We start from the raw sequence: 15,951 nt of genomic DNA, 5'->3' as shown, positions 1-15,951 counted from the left end.
TTTCCTCCAGGTGCTCCGGTTTCCTCCGACAGTCCAAAGATATGCAGGTTAGATGAATTGGCCATGCTAAATTGCCCACAGCGTTCAGGCATGTGTGGGTTAGGTGTGTTAGTTAGGGTAAATTTAGAGTAATAAGGTAGGGGGAATGGGTCTGGGTGGGATACTCTTCGGAGAGTTGGTGTGGACTTGTTGGGCTGAAGGGCCTGTTTCCACACTGTAGGGATTCTATGATTCTATGATAAAAGACAAACAGAAGACATTGAGACATAAATTTAAGTGATTATTAGACTGTGTGATTAATGATGTGTGCAGCCTCAGTCACATTGTAAACCAGCTTTGAGGCTGCATGTTCTGTCACAGGCATATTCATTTTCACATTTGTTTTGTTGTTGATAACAATGAGAGGGTTCAGATTTGATAGGATTTCCTCATTGACAGAGATTCCATCTAAGTACTGTTTCAGAAGTTGCCGGAGACGTCTGTTCTCCTGCAGCAAGGTATGTTTCTCTTTCTGCAAGACAATCTGGTCCAACTGAACCTTATTATAACGCTTCCAGAATTGTTCCAGAGTCACATAGTCCATCATTGCCTTAAAAAAAAAAGACAAAGTGTAAATTTACTATACAATAGAATCTAGGAAAAGGCATTATTTGCAGCAGATCCAGGAAATGAATTCCCCTATAAGAAAAATCACATCATTTTGTACTCAAATCCCAATTTGGATCAATTTCAGCTCTGGTTTCAGGTAAATATTCAAGACTTGACTCAAAATGAATTTGTCACTTATCTCAGTGAGTTCTTATGCCTATGAGTTTTGAGACAATTTGAAGCTCAGGTTGAGGTTCTGGATGTAAGCTTGCTTACTGAGCTGGAAGGTTCGTTTTCAGATGTATTACCACCATACTAGGTAACATCAGTGAGCCTCTGGTAAAGCACAGCTGTTATGTCCCACTTTCTATTATGTGTTTAGATATCCTTGGGGTTGGTGATGTCAGTTCCTGTGTTGGTGATGTCATTTCCTGTTCTTTTTCTCAGAGGGTGCTAAATGGGGTCCAAGTCAATGTGTTTCTTGACAGAGTTCCGGTTGGAATGCCATGCTTCAAGGAGTGTCTCTGTTTGGCCTATCCTAAGATAGATGTGTTGTCCCAGTCAAAGTGCTGTCCTTCCTCATCTATATGTAAAGATACTAGTAATAGTGGGTCATGTCTTTTTGTGGCTAGTTGATGTCCATGTATCCCGGTGGCTATTTGTCTTCCTGTTTGTCTAACGTAGTGATTGTTACAGTTCTTGCAAGGTATTTTGTGAATGACGTTCGTTTTGCTTGCTGTCTCTACAGGGTCTTTCAAGTTCATTAGCTGCTGTTTTAGTGTGTTGGTGGGTTTGTGGGCTATTATGATGCCAAGGGGTCTGAGTAATCTGGCAATCATTTCCAAGGCGTCTTTGATGTAGGGGAGAGTGGCTAAGGTTTCTGGACATGTTTTTTCTTATTGATTGGGTTTGTTGCTGAGAAATCGGCAGACTGTTCATTGGGTGCCCATTCTTTTTGAATACACTGTATAGGTGATTTTCCTCTGCTCTGCGGAGTTCCTCTATGCTGCAGCGTGTGGTGGCTCACCAAAATAATGTTCTATTGCATTTCCATTTGTGGGTATTGGGATGATTGCTTCTGTAGTTCAGTATTTGGTCTGTATGTGTTGTTTTCCTGTAGACGCTGGTTTGAAGTTGCCCATTGGCTGTTTGCTCTACTGTGACATCTAGGAATGGCAGTTTGTTGTTGTTTTCCTCCTCTTTAGTGAATTCTATGCCAGTAAGGATATTATTGATTTTCTTGAAGGCTTCCTCTAATTTGTTTCATTTAATGATGACAAAGGTATCATCCACGTAGCAGATCCAAAGTTTGGGTTGGATGGTTGGCAAAGCTGTTTGTTCGAGTCTCTGCATTACTGCCTGTGCTATGAACCCTGACACCAGAGATCCCATGGGTGGGAACCCAACGGAACATCCATTGGACCTCCGACACCAGGGTTCTTAGCAGAAGCAGTAATGTCGAGACTCGAACAAACAACTCTGCCAACCCAAACTCTGGGTCCACTACGTGGATGACACCTTTTCATCACTAAACGAAACAAATTAGAGGAAACCTTCAAGAAAATCAATAATATCCTTACTGGCATAAAATTCACTAAAGAGGAGGAAAACAACAACAAACTGCCATTCCTAGATGTCACAGTAGAGCAAACAGCCAATGGGCAACTTCAAACCAGCGTCTACAGAAAAACAACACATACAGACCAAATATTGAACTACAGAAGCAATCATCCCAATACCCACAAACGAAGCTGCATCAGAACATTATTGCAATGAGCCAACACACACACTGCAGCACCGAGGAACTACACAGAGCAGAGGAAAATCACCTATACCGTGTATTCAAAAAGAACAGGTACCCAATGAACACAGTCTGCCAATTTCTCAGCAACAAACCCAATCAATAAGACAAACACGTCCAGAAACCCTAGCCACTCTCCCCTATATCAAAGACATCTCGGAAATGACTGCCAGACTATTCAGACCCCTTGGCATCATAATAGCCCACAAACTCACCAACACACTAAAACAGCAGCTAATGAACTTGAAAGACCCTATACAGACAACAAGCAAAAACGAACATCATTTACAAAATACTGTGCAAGGACTGTAACAAACACTACATTAGACAAACAGGCAGAAAATTAGCCACCAGGATACATGAACATCAACTAGCCACAAAGGACATGACCCACTATTACTAGTATCTTTACATACAGATGAGGAAAGACACCACTTTCACTGGGACAATACATCCATCCTAGAACAAGCCAAACAGAGACACTCATGATAATTCCTAGAAGCATAGTATTCCAACCGGAACTCTACCATGAAACACATTGACTTGGACTCCATTTACCGCCCTCTGAGAAAAAGAACAGGAACTGACATCACCAACCCAAGGAAATCTAAACACATAAATAGAACGTGGGACATAACACTAGCGCTTCATCCGGAGGCTCACTGATGAGGTTACCTGGTATGGTGACAAAACGTCTGAAAACGAATCTTCCGGCTCGGTGAGCAAACTTACATCCACAAGTGACAATGGTCACTGATGTTAAACAGCTTTATTAAACAGGTGGGATCCAAGCTATACGAAAGAAGGAGAAAGTTGAAAATCACACAACACTAGGTTATAGTCAAACAGGGGGTTTATTTGAAAATACAAGCTTTCAGAGCACTGCACCTTCGTCAGGTAACCAGATAAAGGAACAGCACTCCAAAAGCTTGTATTTTCAAATAAACCCCCTATTGGACTGTAACCTGGCATCCTGTGATTTGTAACTTTGTCCACCCCAGTCCAACATCGGCACCTCCACATCATAAACAAGGTGACATAGTGATCACTGTTAACCATGGGTGTTAATCAATGAAACAACCACACAGCCTCAGGCAATGCAGCAACATTGGAATGCTTAACTGTGCTAAACAAGAACTCAATTTTAACCCCTCGTTTCACTACAGTATTTTACAATATGGTGATTGTCACAATTCCGTCTAATTTACTTTGCAGTCCAACTGGACAGACGTAATATCCTAAACTCAAAGGTTACAGAAATTAAAGGCAGCATGCAATCTTGTGAGCTGAATCTCTTTTTTTTGGAGGTAAACCCTTCGCACATCTACCAGATACAGATTCTACTGTGCCTATTCACCTCACCCAAATTATATCTTACTCCACCCATTCCTACCCTCATCCACACCTTACTTTAGTCAATTCAGCTTCCCAATACATTTTGACCTAAGCAAACCTGCCTTTGAATTTGCGTTTGTTCATTTCTCACCTCAGCAAGCTCTTCACATGGCTTCACCATCATCAAATGCTCAACTTTTTTCTCTTCTTCTGGAGTCAGAGAGGAGGCATAGAATGGGAGAACTTTCTCTTCTTCTGTTTCCAGTTTCCTGCACATTTCTGCCATCTTCAGTACGTGCTCACCCTAGACACATCAAATGAGCAAGCATTCACATCAAATGAGCAAGGTGAAGAACAACAATTATTCAAGATTTTACTCCAAAAGGATAATAGTGAGTTCTTATGACTAAGATGAATGACAGTGGTCACTGATGTTAAACAGCTTTATTAAACAGATGGGATCCAACATACTAAACAAGGAGACACTGATTACTGTGAACGATGGATGGTAATCAATGAATGAAACATCCACACAACCTCAGGCAATGCAGCAGCAACATCTCTTAAACAGAGACCATTTTACTTGGTGAGGACTGATACATTGATAAAATGTAACCTGGTAACCATATGGAATTACTTTGTGAGTTGTTCCTCACATGATTGGTAAGATGTGCCATGTTGAAGTTATGCAGAGTTAATGGCGATAGGCATTATCACACCCATCATGTTGTTGCTAAAACGTGCATAAAATAGGCTATACTTTTCAGGAGAGAAAATGTACTTCTTAAATCAGTTGAACAGAACAAACATAAGAAAAACAGAAGTAATCTTACAAACTGAATTATGGCAAAGCCCTTATAGGATAAATATTTTGGTGGTTTGCTTCATTGCATTTCAGAATAGCCAAGGTGTCTCTCTCCCTGCTACTCCTCATTCAAGCAATTTACCCTCCTGTTTCTCATTCAATTTTTTTTCTCTCTGTTACAAATCTTGATCTTCATCCTTAGCTTCTGCATGGAGCAACACTGCATGTTGGTGATGTCCCTGAGCTCCACTTCCTGCTTCTGTCTTTCTCAATGTTGCTATTCATACAGATTTGATTTGTGCTGTCAATGTTAGGGACACCCTATGTTATCATCACTACTGCCAACAAGGCCACTGCAGATTCATGAGGAACAGATACATATAGTCTGGCTTCTGAGAACTGCACAGATTAATCAAGTAGGCTTTCTGCTGTCCACTCATGTTAATGAACATTCGGGATGAATTTGCACCTTTTTTACATTTTATCGAGTTTTATGTGACTTTACCTTATCACAAATATCCTTCAGTGTTTTGATGGCAGCATTACTCTCCACGGTCAGTTTGACGAGTCGCTCGTGCTCACATGCTCGGAGGTAATTCATCTGGCTTTTCTGCATCAGGAAATGCTGCTTGATTGTTTCCTTTTCGTCCCGTAATTTTTTGTTCTGTGCCTCACACTTTCGTGAATTAACTGCTATCTTGACCTTCAGTGTTGCTATTGTATCCTGTTGGTAAAATAATAAATAAATGGAGCATGTCGAACTTCCAGTGATCGGTGTAGAGATTAAACGCTACACTAATATTTTTAGGAACTCAACTCAGGCATATGCCAAGGCAATAACAAAATTGAAAAGGTCAGAAGTCACACATCAGATGATGAAGGAGCAGAGCTCCGAAAGCTTATGATTTCAAATAAACCTTTTGGACTATAACCTGGTGTGCTGGGACTTCTGACCTTGTCCATCTCAGTCCAACACCAGCACCTCATCATCAAAATTTAAAAGTGCAGGATGGAAGATGAAGTCATTGAGAAAGTAGTGATGAGGTGACACCAAGCTTGAGTTGGAAAGCTGAAGATAACACAGAGACAGATGGAGACAGCACACAGTTTTGAGGTGCCGATTTCACACACAATTATTCTCCAAACCTTTCCCACTAGGAGCACCTGGCTCCTCATGATTTTCCAGCCATTAAAATTAATTTGCCTCCAATTCACCAATATATTAAACTCCACATGGGCAGTGCTAATTCATACAATCCGCCCTTAGATTTCAATAGTGAAGATTCCATGGGGAATAATTTTGTGAGCTCCAAATATTGTTCAGAGGATCTAAAATACACAAAACTGAAAGGGACAAGAAAGGCTACAACAGACAGAAAGAGAGGGTCATTAATATTCTAAACAACAATGTACAAATCCAACCTCAGTAAAGTTGCAGCTGTAACAATGCAAGGTTAATAAGTGGGTGTATTTTTCCAAGTACTGTCAAATTAAACTCTGCAATAACTGCTACGATACAACAGGTACAATAAGTATTTAGTTAGACCTACTTGCATCTTCTGCAGCTTTCTCATCTGCATTTCAATCTCTTTTGCACTCTTTTCATCTCGTGCTTTCAGTGTTTCAAATGCAATTTTTCGATCTTCAGTTGAGTCAATATAGTTCTTCAATGCATGTTGAAACTGCAGCCACAAATCTTCCACTAATCCCTCCAGATTAACTCGGAGTGAATGCTTCTCCTCCAGACTCTAAATGCAGCAAAAAACACAACTGGTCTCATTAAGATTTAGGTGCTGTTTGCTTGAGCGAATTAGAAATAATAGAAATGACATAAATGTTCTTTGCAGGAAACCATCCTAGCTTCTGCAATAATTTCAGCTTGATAGCAACTTTTAAGAATAATAAATCAGTCTTAGTTCTTACAGTTAAATGTTAGTTTGATGAAATGGTCTTCACATGACAATGACCTTAGGCCAGATTTTGGACTATGTTAATTTTATTTTCATCAATAAACCGGTGTATAAACAGCAGCAAGAGATATCGACTTCATCTCTCTGTATTGCAACTGTGAGTCTTGCTACCATTTAAAAATCTAAAGAACAAAAACACTTGCTCAATTAGGCTGGCTAAGAATTTCTTGAGGCCATTCATAGGAAACACACGCAGAATTTCATTGAGCTGTGCAAACAAGAATGAATTAGAATGAATGCAAACAGTCCGTCACATTCACAGGTGAATATGAAAAAGGAGTTCACAGTCTTATAGCCTGGGCAAACTGCCCATTGACATCTTGCAATGCAGCAGAATGACAGAGCACTGTGGATATGTCGAAGGCATAGAAAGTGTGCAGAAATAGTTACATTTATATTCTACCTCAATGTGCTGCTACTTTTCAAGACAAATTAGAACTTACTAGAATTCATTCCCAGTTCTTCAGGTCAACCCAGAGTTCAGATGCTCTGTGACATAAGACCACAACATATATTGCACTGTGCCCAATCGATGGAAAAGTCTTTTCACAGTTTGTGCTGAGCCAGTACTGCCACAACTGGATGGTCAAATCCTTTATTATTTCTATGAGTTAATTGGTTGGTTTGTTGTTTGAAGATTTAAATTACAGGCCCTTTGTGATTGCAATAATGAAAGAACATGCCAAGGAATATGCCACATATGCAATGAAGCTGTTCACAATCAGAATATCACTATCCTGAAATTTCATGCCCTCCAAGGTACATGCGAAGGGTGACTAGTTTTATGATTTTTTTTGGCAGATTAAAAGGCTTTTGTAAAAAAAGACCCTCTTTCCTTCCAAGTTTCCCAATCCCCTACTAAAGCTGTTAACTGTCATTAAGATTCTGCTCCACAGGCACCGGTTACCTTCATGGCTATTGCATAATAGTGAACTACTCAAACGTGGAACACCGCACCTCCACATCAAAGACCTTCTTGAGATTTCCCTGGAGGTTCGGAAGCAGTAGTTGAGCCATTCTGCTCAGAAAATTCCCAGGTTCAGAGTCCATGATCCACATCTGGGTTGTTTCACATCCAGGGCTTGGAAAGACAAAAATCAGTTTCTGTATCCAGATTCTGATCATTACTCTTGTGTTTATTCATTTGTGGAATGTATGCGTCACTGGCAAGGGCAACACTTACTATCTTCGAGATGGTGGCCGTTTTCTTAAATGGCTGTATCCTGTGTGAAATTGGCACAATGAAAGTGCTCACTTTTCTGTAGTGGTGTAGCAAAACTGAGTGACGTGCTGGGCCATCTCAGCATTCTAGATGACAATTACAAGTCAATGCGTGGATCTGAATCACATGTAGTACAGACACGGTGAAAGATAGCAGGTTTCCTTCCCCAGAAGACGAGTAAATCAAATGGGATTTTACAACAAACAAAAAAAAGACAGGTATTTTTCCCAATAATACAGAACTTTGATGATGACCATTATGGTGAACAGCTTTTTTTTCTTTAAAATCCAATTGCAATAATTAATTGAATTTAAATTCCCCAGATGTCACTGTAGATTTTGAACTCTCATCCCCAAATAATTAGTGCAGGCCTCTGGATCAATAATCCAGTAATATTACTGCTACCATAACCCCTAATCAGTAAACACTTGCTAGAAAGTAAAGGTGCATAGATATTGGCCGTGAACAGAACTATACCCCACAATACTAGCTGGACTTCATAAATGAAAAATGCCTGTTTTTACTCAAGCAGTTTGTCTTCAGAAGGGAATAATAGTTTCAGTATGAAAACAAAAGCATATTTACCACTTAGAAGTCTATGGCAATGTTTAGACCCACAAACAAACACACACATCTGTGCCATCCACAGCTCTATTAATTTTAAAATAGTTATGAAGAGGAAAAAAAAACTGGTCCACAGGTTCAAGTTCTAAATTAGGGCAAGGCGAATTTTGATGGAATTAGACAGGAGCTTTCAGGGGTTGATTGAAGTAGTTTGTTTGCAGGCAAAGGGACCTCTGGCAAATGGGAGGTCTTTAAAAGTGAGGTAACTAGAGTTCAAAGGTCGATATGTTCCTGTGAAAGTGAAGGGCAAGGTCGGCAGGAATAGGGAACCCTGGAAGACAAGAGATATTGAGGCTTTCACCAGAAAAAAGGAGTTGTGGCTCAGGCAAGCGGGATCAAGGGAATCCCTGAAGGTATACAGGGAATACAGGAGTTTACTGAAGGACGAAATCAGGAGGGTGCAAAGGGGGCAGGAGACAGCCTTGGCTGAGAAGATTTAGGATGAATCCTAAAAGGTACTTGAAGTCTATTAAAGGAAAAAGAATAACGAGAGAGAGAATAGGACCCCTCAAGGACCAAAGTGGACAGGTATGTGTAGAGGTAGTGTTGAATGTATTAGAATGTACAAAGGTGGATAAATCTCCTGATTTTTGACAAGATATATGCAAAAGGCTAGAGAAGAAATTGCGAGGGCCCTAGCTGATATTTTTGCATCATCATGAGCCATGGGTGAAGTCCTGGAAGACTGGAGGGTAGCGAATGTTGTGCTATTATTCAAGAAAGGCTGCAAAGAAAAGCCTGGGAACTATAGACCAGTAAGATTAACATCTGTGGTTGGTATGTTACTTGAGAAGATTCTGAGAGAGAAGATGCACATGCTTTTGGAAAGATAGGTTCCAACTCTGCACTGCCTCTTGAACTGTCCCATCAGTCCACCTTCCTTCCCATCTGTCCACTGCACCCTATCATCATCACTATCATCTTCATCTATGTATTGCTGTCCAAGCTACCTTCCCCCCAGACCCACTCCCCTCCTATTTATCTCTCAGCTCCCCTCCACCCACTAACATTCCTGATGAAAATCTTAAGCTCGAAACGTCGACTCTCCTGCTCCTCGGAAGCCACCTGACCGGCTGTGCTTTTCCAACATCACACTTTTTGACTCTGATTTCCAGCATCTGCAGTCCTCACTTTCTCCTTGACTAAGAGTAGTCAGCATAGCTTTGTGAATGGGAGATCATGCCTCACAAATTTGTTTGAGTTCTTTGATGAAGTGACCAGGAAAGTTGACGAGGACAAGGTGGTAGATGTAGTCTATATGGATTTCAGAAAATCTTTTGATAAGGTTTGGGCCAAAGGGCCTGTCTCCATGCTGTAGGACTCTGTGTCTACGTCTCAATGACTCAAGGCTTGATCTTCTCCATTCTAGAAATCTTATGATAAATATTGAAAGTCATAGATTTTGTTGGTAACCAGCTAGTTCCTGTATTTTTGAGAGCACTTGGTGCCCATACCCATTCGTCATTCTATTGGTGGGGTCCAAGCTTCCTTACCTTGTTTTTGAGGTCATCCCTTGTGCTGTTGAATTCTTGTCGTGCTTCGTTTGCAACTTCACCAAAGATCTGGTCCATAGCATACATGATATCCTCCAGATTGGTCATCTCTTGCTCATGCTGCACAATCATCTGCTTTCTGTCAAGATGCAGATTGAATTCAACTATCACTAGAATAACAGCCACCTTCTTATCCAAAATACACAGAACAAATCACACCATTAAACTTTCGTCAGTTAGGTAATTTAGAAAGAGCATTAAGCAATTGAAAATCAATCTCAGTTTTTAAAGTGGAAATGAACCACAGGTATTGTGGAAAGAGCTATAAGTGCCATTTTAAAATTCAGTAAATGCAACATCTCCTTGTATTCCAAAACTGAACACTGACCTCTCGGCATCAAACTCTTCTTTCAGTGACACCAACTCTGCCTCAAACTCATTCTCTATTATGGTGAGTCGACTGCGTTGCAGATCCACCAGCTTATCCACGTTCTGAACATGGTTCCGCAGGGCTGTTGCATACTGTTCCTCTGCCTCTTCTAAATCTTTTGTTAAAGCCTGAAAGACACATAAGAAACAGATGACTGATTCCTCTGTTGGCTCACTGAGTTTAATTAGAATACTCAATTTGATGTAGCTGATTGGAGTTCCTCGCCGCTACATTCCCCCACATCATGTTACAGTAGTATGAGCACTAAAAACTGGGTATGATCCAGGTTTGGGATCCCTGTTTCCCAATCTCAGTAACAGCATCAGTGCTGTGTACTGAGTGGATATGGTGACTGGGAACTCAGTCTGGGATACTGTTTGCAAGTGCAAGTACTTGCAGTGTAACAGTAGCCAAGGCTTTGCAAATGTTGCATTTGTCCCATCAGACAGCGAATGGGATGTGCACTGCAGGCAAAACAGAGTGAACACGTTGCTGTTTCAGTTATGGTGTTGAAGGGAAGATTACATGGCCATCAGCAATCTGAATGCTGACGATGAGAGACTGGCAGCCAAACAAAAATCACCATTTCGGACAGAATGGAAATCTCTCACTTTAACAGAAAGGCAGTCTCCCGACAGACTATTCACTGCTCAAATCTTTATCCACCAACAGATCTCGTACATCTGAATATTGTTTGATGACCCTATGCAGGCGCAAGATTATCATACATGAATTGTTAAAATAACATGGTTGTACAGTATATGCACACAGTTCCAACAGTGAGGGTTGATGCTGTTACATTGTACAGCCAGTGGAGGCCAGGCTTGCATGAAATGTCAGTTAGCCTGTCTCTTTAATGAGGAGTGAAAATGTGAAACATATTTGGCCTGTTCTCTGAACAGTTCATTATGTCTCAAGGCACAATTCTATGACAATAGCAATTTCTCTTCATCGTACCCTGATCACACCATCTTTCCGGTCCACAATTCTTTCAAAGGTTTGGCTCAGGATCTCAATGTCCTTCCGGAGTTCTGCAGCTTTTGCCTCCCGCATCACAGTGCGCCACTTCTCATTTAGCTTCAGCGTGTTCAGCCAGGTGTTGTGCTCTTCCTTGGACAGTTTATCCTGGAGGGTAAAGAACACTCGTGATGAAGCAGAAAGAGTATGGCAAGTCAAACCACAACTGCATTACTCAAACCATGAAATAAAACCAGGACACATCCCATGGTTACAGGCTGAGTACTCTCTGGCATGTAATTCACCTATTGTCCATCAAAAGCCTGTTGACCATCCCCAAGGGACAGGTCAGGAGTGTGATGGAATACTCCCCCACTTGCCTGATGAGTGCAGCTCCAACAGCAGTCAAGAAAACCAACACCATTTAGGACAAAGGAGTCCACTTATGGGCATCCCATCTAACACCTTCAACATTCATTCCCTACACTACCAACGCACAGTGGCAGCAGTGTATACCTCTATAAACTTGCTTTCTGCTACTGTCTGATGCCACCCTAGCAACCGCGAAGATAGCATCTCCCAAACCAGTGTTATCGACCACCTAGAAGGACAAGGGCAGCAGAAACACAGGCACAATACTCTCTACAGAATTCATCCTCTCCCTCCCCCCCCCAACCAAACACCATTCTGTCTTGGAATTAGATGGCTGACCCTTTACTGTTGCTGGGTCAAAATCCTGGAAGATCCTTCCCACCAGTATTGCAGTGTACCTACATCCTAAGGACTGCAGTAATTCAAGCAGGCATCGCACAAGCACCCTCCGATTGGCAATTAGGGATGGACAATAAATAGCCAGCAACATTCTTGAATGAATAAATATGCAAATGACACATTTGGGGAAAAAACAATTAGATTTGAAAGAAATACCTTTAAGAATTGATTCAGCATATCCTCTTTCTTTTTTTGCCTCTCTTCCTCCTCCAGCATTTTCTGCTGCATGTACAGCAGTTGCTCCTCCTCGGTCATTTTGGTCGCTTTTTTAGATTTCTTCGGCATTGTGATTCAATCTGTGGATCACTGAAGAGATTCCCAAGTCACCAACAAAGCATGTGACAGTGCATACAAGATTACAACGCAATACTTCTGAGTTTCCCAACAGTTTAAAATTTGGGGATCTCCCATTTAAGTCAGAGATGAGAAGTATTTTGCTTCCTCTGAGGGCCGTAAGCCTGTGAGATTTTTGTCGTCAGAGAGTGGTGGAGGTAGGGTAATCAAATATATTTAAGGCTGAGTAGATAGATTTGTGACTAGCAAGGGAGTCAGTGGTTATTGAGGTAAGGTAGGAAAGTGGAATTGAGGCCACAATCAGATCAGCCATGACCTTATTGAATGGCAGAGCATGCTGAATGGTTGCAACAAAGGATTCCAGGTCCCAATTTAGAACATCAGTGATTTTGATTCATGTAAAGCTACATCACGTTTTGTCATGTGTGCCTCTAGTGGCTACTTAGGTAATACTAAACTGTCTTGATTTATACTCACTGTCGATGGAACCCTTCCAGCTCTGATCTTCACAGCAGATAGGTGCTGTGGCACTGAGCTCGCTGTAGGAGACTTGGGCAACCATCTTAAACCCATGCTATCAAAAGCCTGATGCTATCCTAACCCAGGAGATAACTGAGAACTCCCCAGTTACCTTGTCCTCATAAACCACCTTACTTGCCGAGAGTAATGCATGGAAGATCGATTGGTGAATAAATATTTGGTTTCAACATTTGGGATTATTTTCTCTATGCCAATACACAAATCAGATTCATTGAGTTTGATTTCCAACAACTCATATTTGGATTTAAAAGTGACACCCTCTTCCCTGAAGGATTTTAGGGTCCCGAGTCTGATTTTTACAGCAATCCAGCAACCTTTATGGCTTTTCCTTCCTGTCAGTCTGCAGCTGACTAGATTTATCAAGCTTGATTTCAATTTGCTCAGTCATTAGTCCAACACCATAAATACTAGGCTACCAGATCATTGTACCTGTGGTGTAAGTAAATGCAAGCCTTTTAATGTCCCTTTCTCATGGCAAGTTAAAAGGAGACACCTCAGGTTTTGCCAAATACGTCAATACCTTTCTCCATCCTATCCCCATAACCCTGTATGTCACTGGCAATTACAAATCTATCAATCTCTCCCTTAAACATGCTCAAAAACAGAGCTTCCACAGCACTCTGGGGCAGAAAATTCAAAGGTTCACAAGCCTATAACTAAAATAATTTCTCATCTCTGACATAAGAGGCATCCCCTTACTTTTTAAATTGTGCCCCCATAATTTCAGTCACCCCAGCTAGAGGAACATCTTGCCTGTATCTACCCTGTCTACCCCTTGAAGTATTTTCAAAGTTTCATGAGATCACCTCGCATTCTTCAAGAATACAGGCACAGTTTGCCTAATCTCTCTCCATAGGACAGCCCTGCCATCCCAAGAACAAGTCTGATGAACCTTTGTTGCACTGCCTCTATGGCAATATCTTTCCTGAGATAAAGAAACCAAAATTGCACACTGTACTCTAGGTGTAGTCTAACCTATCTCCTGCACAACAGAAGCAAAATGTCACTACTCCTGAACTCAAATCCTCTTGCCTTAATGTTCTAACATTCCATTTGCCTTTCTGATAGCTTGCTACACCTGCATGTTGGCCTTAAATGACTAATTGGCTTAGACCCCTTTGTACATTCACACTTCCAATCTCTTACCATTTAACAAATACTCTGCACTCTGTTCTTCCAACCAAAGTGGATAACCTCACATTTTCCACATTATATACGTTCTGCCAAGTTCTTGCCCACTCACTAGGCTTGGCCAAATCCTCCTGGAGCTGCTTACCATGTTTATCACAACACATCTTCCCACTTTGCTTTGTACCATTCACAAATTCGGAAATATTACATTGGTTCCAAATCAACGATATCTACTGTGTATAATGGGCAAAATAATGAGACTTGTGATATCCCACTAGTCACAGCCTGCAAATAATCCATTTATTTCTGCTCTCTGTTTAATAGTCAGTCAATTACCTCCTATCCTGTGTAGTGACTGTAACAAGGTCAGCCAGGTGGACCTCATAGAATATGAATTCCCTTAATGGGGCTGTTAATCTGGTTCAATCAGGGAACCCTGGCTGACAGAGATAAACAAGAGGGTCAGAGGTTCTGTTCACTCTGAGAAAGCCAGACCAGTGTCATGTACAATACACATGTAAATCAAGGGTGACTTGGTGATGGGAAACCAAGCTTTGTGGAGTTATTTCATGATGTGCTTTAATTTTTCTACACAGCCTCCATAAGGAACTTCATCAACATCATTCCAAATATCAACAGATACTATGTCCATTGGATCTCCTTTATCAATTTTGCTTGCAATATCTTCAAAAAAAACTCCTCTTTTGGTAAACATGATTCTTTATTGGCAAATCCATGTTTTGTCCAATCAGATCATTATCAACCAGGTGTCTGTTTAGAATAGATTCTAGCATTTTCTCTATTACAGATGTAAGGCCAACAGGTCTCGAGTTCCTTGTTTTCTCTTTCACGGCTTTCTTAAAAAATGGAGTGACATTTGTTACCTTCCAATTCACAGGAATCATTCCAGAATCTATAGAAATAATATTCAACTCTAAACTGCCTGTGTCTCAGGAGAACATAAATGATTTAACTGGAGTGTCTACAATAACTACAAGTCCCAGTGCAGGTGACTCACAAGTCTGCCCTTTAAATTTACTGTACACCTGTTAAAAAATAATCGAAACGGTCCAGGGCACTTAAACAAATCACATTTTTTTTAAAAAGAGAGAACGTTCCCTGTAGCTCCTTGTGACACAAAGAGTATGGGTATTTTCTTAGTGTGGACAATACATATCCTTCAGTCAACATCTCTAAAACATAATATTTATGTTTGTAGGAACATGCTGTGCACGAACTGATTGCCATGTTTCATACAATTCAAAATAAAAAAAAGAGCTTTTCCCAAATTCGCAAAAGTGAATATATAAATACAAATGGCTTTTTAAAATAAATCTTTTTAACTGTTTCGATAATGGAAAAGACCCACAACACGTCTTGAACATTGATATCTCTTCTGGAACCAACAACATTACAAAGATAAATAAAACAAACAACTGAAGATCTTAAGCAAAAACATAGAACTCTGGAGAAACTCAGCAGGTCTGGCAGCATCTATAGAGAGAGAAAACGAGTTGAGGTTTCGAGAGTCCAGTGACCCTTCTTCAGAACGTCAAAGTATTTCTTTTGCCCTGAAGTGGGATCTTGCTGTCCCCAATTAGGCTGCCAGGTTTTACCTGGATGGAGAGAGGGGACGGGGAAAGGAACACGCCTGAGAAGCACTTTAGCAATCCCTGAGGATGGGAGAGGCACTACACAAATGCAATTTTGTCTTTAGGACGCCGCGGCCAGCTGAACTCCGTAAGGTCTCTGTCCCACGGGCCGCCTGGACCCTGTCTCTGCAGATAGTGGAAGCCTCTCACCCCCTGTCCTCCTCGATCCTCCGATTCTTCGTCTCGCAGCAGTCCCCGGGGAGACTACACACTCGGCTGTCCAACGGTAACCTAGCAACCGCGCGCTCTCGCACGGCCTCAGCAACCGCCAACGAGCAATCACTGGAACAAGAGGGAGCCTGGAGCCGGTACCTTATCCTTCAGCAACCCCTTTTCGG

The 15,951-nt window shown here is 41.2% G+C and overlaps 1 protein-coding gene across 1 annotated transcript; it reads right to left on the bottom strand.

Moving 5' to 3' along the window:
• Positions 1 to 207: 207 nt before the first annotated feature.
• Positions 208 to 15,837, bottom strand: ccdc65 (coiled-coil domain containing 65). Its single transcript, XM_060821053.1, has 9 exons — positions 15,764 to 15,837; positions 12,153 to 12,302; positions 11,226 to 11,393; positions 10,227 to 10,396; positions 9,839 to 9,977; positions 6,080 to 6,277; positions 5,035 to 5,253; positions 3,876 to 4,028; positions 208 to 589 (listed from the first exon to the last, which is right to left on the bottom strand). Exons 2-9 carry the CDS (start codon positions 12,279 to 12,281, stop codon positions 284 to 286), a joined length of 1,482 nt encoding a protein of 493 aa, XP_060677036.1. The 5' UTR covers positions 12,282 to 12,302; positions 15,764 to 15,837; the 3' UTR covers positions 208 to 283.
• Between the last annotated feature and the right edge of the window lie 114 nt (positions 15,838 to 15,951).

The sequence above is a fragment of the Hemiscyllium ocellatum genome, chromosome X (genome assembly GCF_020745735.1).
Source record: "Hemiscyllium ocellatum isolate sHemOce1 chromosome X, sHemOce1.pat.X.cur, whole genome shotgun sequence".
Lineage (NCBI taxonomy): Eukaryota > Metazoa > Chordata > Chondrichthyes > Orectolobiformes > Hemiscylliidae > Hemiscyllium > Hemiscyllium ocellatum.
The sequence above is the reverse complement of the archived record's forward strand: the minus strand, read 5'-3'. Positions and strand labels throughout refer to the sequence as shown.

Coding starts and splice junctions, on each gene's coding strand:
- ccdc65 (XM_060821053.1), bottom strand. CDS start 12,281: ATGCCGAAGAAATCTAAAAAAGCGACCAAAATGACCGAGGAGGAGCAA. Junction 11,394..12,152: donor TGCTGAATCAATTCTTAAAG/GTATTTCTTTCA, acceptor TTTACCCTCCAG/GATAAACTGTCCAAGGAAGA. Junction 5,254..6,079: donor GAAAGCTGCAGAAGATGCAA/GTAGGTCTAACT, acceptor TTTTACCAACAG/GATACAATAGCAACACTGAA.